The sequence below is a fragment of the Bufo gargarizans genome, chromosome 2 (assembly GCF_014858855.1).
Source record: "Bufo gargarizans isolate SCDJY-AF-19 chromosome 2, ASM1485885v1, whole genome shotgun sequence".
Taxonomy (NCBI): Eukaryota; Metazoa; Chordata; class Amphibia; order Anura; family Bufonidae; genus Bufo; species Bufo gargarizans.
The window spans coordinates 112453488-112463567 of NC_058081.1; the positions used below are offsets into that span (position 1 = coordinate 112453488).

Genomic DNA, 10080 nt, shown 5'->3' on the forward strand with positions numbered 1-10080 from the left:
ACCAGATGGGTCCGTTATGATTCCCATAGACTTCTATTATGACAGATCAAAACGGAATACCTCTTAAAGGCTTCCCTTTTGACTTCCATCTTATGGATTCTATTATTTTCATGGTTATAACATCATTATAACAGAAAACAAAAACGGAATCCATAACGGTGCTGGGAACCCGCACTTACAAACCTGACGGGGTTGTTGCAGGGCATCTCCTGCCCTTTAGGAGTATTTTCCTGGACTACTTCCACAAGTTGCGTAGCATCCCATTATAATTAGATTACGCTTTAATTACATGGCTCTGGAGAAAAGTTCACTACCATCTTTATCTGCTAAAGTTTCAATGTAATCCTGACTTTCATTCCTCAGATGGATGACAGGTTCATGGGGTCAGTGCTCAGCCACCTGCGAAAGAGGCTTTCAGCAGAGGGAAGTGTCCTGTGTATTCCAGCTGCAGAATGGCACTTATGTCAACACCCGGGATATCTACTGCACAGGACCCAAACCAGAAACCAGACAGATGTGTGAAGGTCAAGACTGCCTGTCTATCTGGGAGGCTTCAGAGTGGTCGAAGGTATGGATTCAATAACATTACAGTCGTCTTTAAGTCTAAGTTGGAGCTTGATGTCATTGTTTAAACGCTCAACATAAAATGTGTATTTTTTTAGCATAACCGACCCTTCACCTTCTAGAGTAAATCATCTCTTAAATGTCCCAAGTTCAATTTCCATGCTATGGATTACTGATAACTGCGAGCTGGGGTGGAGGACGTAGAAGTGTCCTAAGAAACGATGCAGGTTACCAATAACATTCTGGTTTTTACCTTAAAAGTTGACCCTACAATTGTATATTCACACGTCTTAGATATGAATTTCTCAAAAGTGTTGCACATTGCTTGGATTTGTAAAAAATTATGCCAAAAAACACAATAGCACAGCATTGAACTTTATTGATAAGAGAAGGTTCTGGCTGAGCTCCTGGGACATGCAAAGAAGATTCATTTACGGTATATATTTCACAGTTTTACTTGTAATAGAATATACAGTAGGATTAAAGGAAAGGAGAAGATGAAGGGAGGAAGTGCTTGGATATTTTTAATATTTTTTTTTGTGCATTTGATGTTTAGTGTTCCTTTAACCCTGTTAGGCCTCATGCACACGACCGTTGTTCTGGTCCGCATCCGAGCCGCAGATTTTGCAGCTCGGGTGCGGACCCATTCACTTCATTTGGGCAGCAAAAGATGCGGACAGCACTCCGTGTTCTGTCCACCTTCGTTGCTCCGTTCCGCAGAAAAAAATATAACATGTCCTATACTTGTCCGTTTTGTGGACAGGAATAGGCTTTTCAACAATGGGCCACCTGTTCCGTCCCGCAAATTGCGGAAGGCACACGGGCGCCATCCGTGTTTTGCGGACCGCAAAAAATGGAACAGTAGTGTGCACGAGGCCTTAGGCTGTATCCACATGAGTTGGAGGTTTCATTAAAAAACTGTAGCATAGCATACTGCACTACTTTGTCCAGTAAAATGGCAGGCTCCCTGATGGAAGCCTAGCAGAACCCATTATAATCAGTGGGGTCCGTCGGGTGCTGTTTGTTCCCGTCATATGATCCAGTGCTGATATGTTTTTGTTTATGCTCCTGGAACAGAACAGAAAGTGGGGAACCTGGCACAGATGTGAACGCAGACCAAGATGGACTAGTCTTACATTTAGACCTAGGTCAGTTTAGATGCCAGGCAGTAGGATGGAGTCACATTCCCAATGAATGAATGATTCTGCTTTGAAGTTGGCACAAGTGGGTTCTGCTGCTTTATATTCATTATTAAGGAATTACTTCCGACTGAAGGTCAATAAGTCACGGCTTATAAAACATAAAATGGAGGATTTCCAAATATCAAATGAAGAATACTTTTGCTGCTGCTTTGATTGATTAGAGGATTTATTTTTCTTGTTGGCCACTGTTCAGTCAGTTCAGCTCACAGATCAAATTCTGCATACCTCAGTGCCAATTATACGCTATCTTTGTACTACACTCATAGAAAAAAAAAACTAAATAAATAATGCCCAGAGATAGAAATGTCTGATTGCTGCAAAACTCGACATGCCGTTATGTCGCAGGCAGACATGTACACTGTAAATTATTAAAGGTGTAGTCTGATTAGACACTGGTTCCTGCCACAAAATTGTCTAAAAGTACTTTCCCTGCTGGTCTATAAAACGGCTCTCAGAGGCCACATTTGGGTAGTGTACCTCTTGTCAAGAGATTGTTGACTGCTAAACATTGCTCTACATCGCATTCAAAGACATTTTGCCACAATTTACAGACTTTTAGAGGGGCGCATCATCAGACTGAGAGAAGCAGGATAGTTGTTTCTATGATTGCCCGCCATCTAGGCTGTTCTGACCTACAGGTGAAACTCGAAAAATTTTAATATTGTGCAAAGTTCATTTATTTCAGTAAGGCAACTTAAAAGGTGAAACTAACATGAGATAGACTCATTACATGCAAAGCGAGATATTTCAAGCCTTTATTTGTTATAATTTTGATGATTATGGCTTACAGCTTATAAGAAAACCAAAGTCACAGTTTTGAGGTCTCCTTTGCTCAGGGGGTATGGATTAATTAGCTGACTAGAGTGTGACACTTTGAGCCTAGAATATTGAACCTTTTCACAAAATTCTAATTTTAAGCTGCATTACTGAAATAAATGAACTTTTGCACGATATTCAAATTTTTTGAGTTTCGTCTGTAGCTGATAGGAGGTGTTGGGAACAGCGGTGATGGTGAACAGGCTCTGGATGGCTCAGACAGATCACCAGGAGAGAGGATCAATTGATCCACCGAAAAGCATGAGCAGCTCCCACTATTTCATTGTCCACCATTCATACACATGTGGCACCTTCATCACACACCCCTGTCTTCACCTGGACCATTTCCAGTTGCTTAGAAGAAGCAAATTTGGTGTCACGGCATCCATTATGTGCCCTGCCATTGACAGCCAGCCTCAGTCACCTTTATTTGCAGTGGTGCTGTGAATAAGAAACCTGAAATGCTACAGAATAAAACTGTATCCAGGTTTGGAATCCGCCGACGGTCAGGTTTGAGTATGGAGGCTTTATGGTTAATGCTTCAATTCTGCCTCTGTTGTGGAGCAAGACACTGCCCCAACTGCTGGTGTGATGATCTGGGGAGCCACAGTCGGTTAGCCCTAGTAATGATACGAGGGACACTAACAGGTCAGCAATATATATTTATCAGCAAGATGCTCACCCACACATCAAGGGTTTCCAAGGAAAGTATCTACCAGATTACAACACTTCCTTGGCCGGCCCAGTCACCCAATTTACTGCCAAATCGAGCATTTATTGGACCAGCTAGGATGCCATCTTCGGAAACCTACACGTGTGCAGGATCTACAGGCCCAGCTGCAACATATGTGGTCAAAAATGTCGCAGGATACCATAAAGAACCCGTATACCTCCATGTCCAACTGTATCTCATCTTGTAACAAAGCTGAGGTGACCCAACAGGGTTCTAGAGCCTCCTTTTAATTGTACAGTTTTTCCCAATAAATATCCTTTTGTTCTAATATTGTAATCACTTACATATATCATCATTACATTCACACATACCATGTTTCATTTGAGTCCAACAACTCTTTCTTGGTGTGATATTTTTTGTAATATGATTTGAATAAAATGTATGTGTTTAGAACCCTACTATACCGAAAACCTAAAAATGCAGGTAAAACTGCGTTCAAAGGGGTCTAGGAAGCTGACATTTGAAGGGTTGTTGGATGCATCCTCACACCATAGATAGTCCGCTGCCTTTCTGTAACACAAAAGTCAAGGGTTTAGTCCTCATTCAGATGGACATTCAGCACTATATGGACCTATTCTATAGATCCTGAAGCCTTACTGCAATGATGTCTTGACCTTGCCGTACATTCATGGAAAGAAGTGTTCAACTGGAGTGTACCCTCCACTAGGACAGCTACACTTGTTATTGATGGAGGGGGCAAAGGGGACAAGACTGCGTAAGGACACTCCCCATTGGCAAGGGGAATGGTAATGCCCAGTTTTTTTATGCATTTCCAGAAGTAGAATAGCACAACGGTATTTCATGGGAAAAACTGTTATTTACTGTAAGACATGTTAGGAGAGTTCTTTGTCAATGTGGAGGTCAACCCCCTTTTTTTAAGTGCTCATCACTTACATCAGTCCACTTATATACATGTATTTTAGTGCTCTTCTGACTGTGGCCGGGGCACCAAGAAGAGACGAATATCCTGCACCAATACCAGGGGTAAATGTGATTCCACAACAATGCCAAGAGAGGAGGAGGAATGTGAGGACTACACTGGCTGCTATGAGTGGAAGACTGGAGACTGGTCCAAAGTTAGTAGATCACAGAATGTTCATAGACTCATTTCATGACAAACTTTGCATGCGTAACTTATTGAATTGTAAAGCAATAATGCTGAAACAGCAAGTGGTCTCTTCTTTAAAGCACATGTGTTGCCTATTAAATGTGAAAACACAGACGTCACTGAGTTCCTTAAGAAGAACATTCACGACATCTAATTCTCACTTAGTTGTTAGGTTCCTTGCTGTGAACTTGGGTCAGCTCCAAAAATGGTGCATTGATGAGAGATCTTTGCGATTACAAATGTATAATTGATTAAGAACATCCCAATAATTCCCATTTAAAGGGACGTTAAAACTAAAGTTTAAAGATTTAAAAGGTACAGCTTAGGCTGTTTTCAAAGATCTGTCGACTGATCTGTCGTCAGTGCACCATATCACATACAGGTGAAACTCGAAAATTAGAATATCGTGCAAAAGTCCATTTATTTCAGTAATGCAAATTAAAAGTAATTGCATTAATGCAGCTTAAAATTTGAATTTTGTGAAAAGATTCAATATTCTAGGCTCAAAGTATCACACTCTAGACAGCTAATTTAGTCCATCCCCCCTGAGCAAAGGGTACCTCAAAATTGTGACTTTGGGGTTTCATAAGCTGTAAGCCATAATCATCCAAATTATAACAAATAAAGGCTTGAAATATCTCGCTTTGCATGTAATGAGGTCTATCTCATATGGTAGTTTCACCTTTTAAGTTGCATTACTGAAATAAATGAACTTTGCACAATATTCTAATTTTTCGAGTTTCACCTGTATGTATGTAAATGTCTCTAGAGGTTCTTAAACCTGGTGATAAGTGTCATAAAGTAGTGATATTAGTGTCAGGAATTTTTCTAGACTCCCTCTCTATTTATATTCATATTTAAAGGGGTTGTCCCACAAATAATATTCTACAGTTTTCAAACCAGCACCTGATTCGGACTACTTTTGTAATTGCATGTGATTAAACATTTATTATAGCTATCTGTATAGCGCCTCCTGCTGTTTGCACTTTTTGTAATTTCTCTGTCCTGCTCACTGAGGTGGAAGCACATGCTCAGTTCCTTCAACTGCAGCAGAAATTCCACACCCACTGAGAAAGGACACACACCGAAAGCTGCCAGCTTGGAATAAATCAAGCAGAATGATTGGAACAACGAGGTACAGGGCTGGTTCTAGCTTTCTTAGAAAGAGGTTGTCTTTTTCTAGATTATGTATGATTTTCATTTTTTACATGAATCATGGCACAACCCCTTTAATAATACAAGTCCGCCTGAACTGGCTGATAACAGGGAACATAGGGTTGTATTACTGTACTTTACATGGGTGTTAACTTTGACTCTTTTCTTTTCGCACGTGAATATGTTTAATTTGTATCATGCTAGTGGAGTTCCCTTGTCACCCCAATATTTTCCACTTGCAGTGCTCCTCCACCTGTGGGAAAGGCTTGCAGTCTCGAGTGGTACAGTGTATGCACAAGGTGACCGGCCGTCATGGAAATGAATGTTCCTTCTTATTCAAGCCAGTGGCCTACAGGCAATGTCACCAAGAAGCCTGTAATGAAAAAGTGAATGCCAACACCATCACATCGCCCAGACTTGGTTAGTAATATGGAAAGATTTCCCTTGTTATATTGTTGTTTGGTTGTTAAGCTGATGTAGGATGGACACTGGGTTTTAATTCATACTTCCAAACCATCTTATAGTAGAGACAGATGTTGGGAAATAAATCTGTAGACAAGCAATCTGTAATATTGGACTGTTGCTGACAGTACTTTTGAGCATACTGTCTGACTGGCACTATTTTATGGGCATTACTCCATTACTACATAACTGTTTGGGCATTGTTACCTGGCTATGAGCTCTGCTTATGTGGCACTGCAATTAGTTACATAGGTTGAAAAGACAACATGTCCATCAAGTTCACTGCCTGCAGCTGCTCAGCAAAGCCTCCAGCCCTGAATCTGTGCTGCTGGTGGTAGAAGGGGTTAAACTTTCCTGAAGAATGCAGTGGGCGGAGACACAGGGCAGATAGCAGCAGCGCAGGGGGACATGGCCAGCAGAGTGACATGCACAGACACAGACTAGGTTTGTGTAGACATCATTAGAGCAGGGAGAGAAGCTGACATCACAGGTCATGTGACCCTCAGTGAAATCTCAGAAAGGAGCCACTTGCAGATGAAGGAAGTCAATTGTAAACCACTTAATTAGTTAGAAACATACAAAGTACAAAAAAATAATGCAGACAACCCCTTTAATTTATACTAAAGCTTTAGACCATTGCTGAAGGTCTGTGATATACCATTCTCTTAATTATTTTGATTATTTTCTTACAGCTGCCCTGACTTACAAGTGTACAGGTGACCAATGGACAGTCTACTGCAGGGTTATTCGAGAAAAAAATCTGTGCCAGGACATGCGGTGGTACCAGCGCTGCTGCCAGACATGCAGGGACTTCTATGCTACCCAACTGCAGCCACAAAGCTAGTGACCCACAGCGCTGAACCAAGCATTGCAACACAGAACAGCAGTGCTACGATACCAAACAAGACTTGAACACAATGGTGCTGGGTGATTGATGCCAGGGGACCCAGGTTGTCAGATCTGAAATCAAAGAACAAGTGGCAGATACACTGTATACTGTCGAGTTTGTTCTCGAGCTTCATTGGGTATCTCCTGGATCACGCTAAATGACTTAATCTGAATTACGCAAACCTATTCTCAGGCAAATCAGGCAGGCTGGAGAAACTGTGATGTATTTTAATGGTTTGCTCAAAAATTTAAAATGAGATGCAAAATGACATTCTTTTCATGGGTGCCAGTTGCACACTAGGTTAATCTGCTGTGCTAAGAAATCAACTGTAAAGTGGTGCTTGATACAAAGCACTGGCCCGTACTATGGTGCTTAGTGAGTACTGGATATTTGCACAAATGGTGCATACTGATGACAACAATGTCTTTAACAAAAGCTACATGTCTACATCTACACCATCACTAGTTATTTTTATTTGTCTGGGTAAATTCACACCATGAACATTAGACGTAACAGTAAATCCATGAGGTTTTTCTGTTGTAAAATGTGAATATGGGGGACACAACTTGCCGTTTACTGTGTAATGTGCCAGAAGAGAGGGATGTGTCTTCTAGAATACACCACTCATTTATAGTTCTTTTCCTTGTCATTTTTACTTTGAAACTATATGCTGGCAGATTTTACAGTTTTGTAGCCTGTGATAGGGTAGGCTATCAATATGAGATTGTCGGGGGTCCGACTCCCAACACCCCGGCAATCAGCTGTTTTAAGAGGCTGCAGCAATCCAGTAAGTGTTGCAGCCTCCTGGCAGCTTACCAAGTGCAGTGCTGTACATTGTATGGCGGCTGTGCTTGGTATTGCAGCTCAGCTCTATTCACTTGAATGGGACTGAGCTGCGCCTAGGCCATGTGACCGATGAACGTGACTTCTCATGGCCTAGGAAGAGGCCAAAGTGCTCACGGAGCACCGCTGCCTCTTTGTACAGCTGATCGGCATGGTTGGCGGGAGTCGGACCTCCTTAGGATAGGTCATCAATATGTAAATCTTGGAGAACCCCTTTAAATGGAAGCACTGTTTTATATTCGAGGTTGGATGTAATCGCAATTAGCAACAACCCGGGATAAGGAGCTGTGTAAGGTTCCTCCATCAGTTACTGCTTCCATTTGTTCCGGTCAAGCAACAGAGGGTGCATTTATTTTTCTACTGGTAATACATGCAGAAGCCAGATCTTACATTACTTAATTGGTCATTTATGGATCCCTCTATTCGCATATCTGGGGTGCACTAAACAGTTTTAAAGCCCTTCTTCAATTTTTGTGCAATTAATCCACCGTTACTTAGATTTATGGAAAACACAATTTTCGTTCCATTTTAATTATGGACATAATAATGTGGCTGTAACCCATAAGGGCAGCTGTATCATAAGATGTGGCGTGAAAAAGTCGCAGACTGCACTTTGTTAATTTTTTAGTGGCAGTTAACCAAATAATTTTACACAAATGCCACCGAAAAGGGGGTGTAGGGGGGGGGGGGGGGGGCAGGGTGCCAGACCACATTTATCATCCTCTACATCAGTTTTCTGACATTGAAGAACACTGAAATCAAGGCCTGGCATAGATTTCCGTTCAGGCGCACAGACTGCCAAATGCTGCACCCAATATATGACTAGGCATACGCCTCGTCACAAATCAAGCACAGGCAGTGCGCCTGGTTACTATAGCCCGGTGTACACCGCCAGGCTATGATGAATCTGCCCCATCGTCTGTTTGCTTTCATTTCATAAAATGCACTACAGAGTGAGTGGCGATGAGCACAGCAGAATACCACTATTTTCTCACGCCCCCTGTAGTTACCAGACAGCTATCACTTTTCTCCATCCTTGTGTTAATGTCTATATACTTTTTGTGTCTTTTTTTTTTTTTTGACAGGTGGAAAGTCTTCCACAGCTCCTGTCGCACAAACCCTTTGTGAATTCTAAAGGTTGTTAAAAAAAAAATGTTGAGATTGATACTTTGATGTATCAGCTTCTATGTATATCTCCTTGTATATTTTTTGTTACCCTGTTTTATATTCCGTCCTTATATTCTACAGCCACATATATATATTTTAGCAGGATACATATATACTGGGACCGGTTGTGAACACAGTGGACTTCAGTTACAAAATGCATCCAAGATGCAGCTTTTAATCTATCAGCAGCAGAATATACTCACTGTGCACTAAAAAGTTTTGGTCGTGTTTTACTAGTAAAATGCAATTTTTAGGCATATATCAAGTCCCATAGAGAAGGGAAAAATGTAAAAAAAGAGACTTCCACTGACTCAAAAACGGCACCAAAGCTCCCGAAAAAAAAGCATTTTTGGTAGTGCATTTCATATTTCCCTGTAAGGCCTCTTTCACACTACAGTTTTTTGCGTTCCGTATACGGTCCGTTTTTTGCGTTCCGTATACGGTCCGTATACGGAACCATTCATTTCAATGGTTCCGCAAAAAAACGGAATGTGTTCCGTATGCATTCCGTTTCCGTATTTCCGTTTTTCCGTTCCGTTGAAAAGATAGAACATGTCCTATATTTGGCCGAGAATCACAGTCCGTGGCTCCATTCAAGTCAATGGGGCCGCAAAAAAAACGGAACACATACGGAAATGCATCCGTATGTCTTCCGTATCCGTTCCGTTTTTTGCGGAACCATCAATTGAAAATGTTATGCCCAGCCCAATTTTTATTATGAAATTACTGTATACTGTATTTGCCATACGGAAAAACGGAACGGAACAACGGAACGGAAACGGAACCACAACGGAAGCAAAAAACGGAACAACGGATCCGTGAAAAACGGAACTGCAAAACACTGAATGCAACATACTGTAGTGTGAAAGAGGCCTAAAACTGTTGAAAACACCATGAAAAATGTTTTTGTTTTTTTTTTAAACTGTGTGAATTCATCCATAGTCCCTCAGTAAGCTGAAAAATACTGAAAACAAGGGCATGTCTCTGATTATTTTACCTGCATTAACAAGTACAATGATGATGATGTCACGAGGTGACATCATTTGCTAATCAGCAGGTGATTTTAGAACATAGAAAAGCTTCATTCTAGTATTGCCGTTAGCTTATACATTGTGCCACATGTGCAGTGTGTCTGTGGACA

At 41.3% G+C, this 10080-nt stretch overlaps 1 protein-coding gene across 1 annotated transcript in view; it reads left to right on the plus strand.

The window, feature by feature from the left end:
• ADAMTS17 (ADAM metallopeptidase with thrombospondin type 1 motif 17) overlaps positions 1 to 9304 on the plus strand; it is a 278350-nt gene extending 269046 nt beyond the window's left edge. Inside the window, exons 20-23 of the mRNA XM_044283189.1 lie at positions 364 to 568; positions 4239 to 4391; positions 5821 to 5998; positions 6733 to 9304. Coding sequence (XP_044139124.1) covers positions 364 to 568; positions 4239 to 4391; positions 5821 to 5998; positions 6733 to 6884 — 688 coding nt within the window. The 3' untranslated portion in view covers positions 6885 to 9304. The remainder of the gene's footprint in view (positions 1 to 363; positions 569 to 4238; positions 4392 to 5820; positions 5999 to 6732) is intronic.
• The last annotated feature ends 776 nt before the right edge of the window (positions 9305 to 10080 follow it).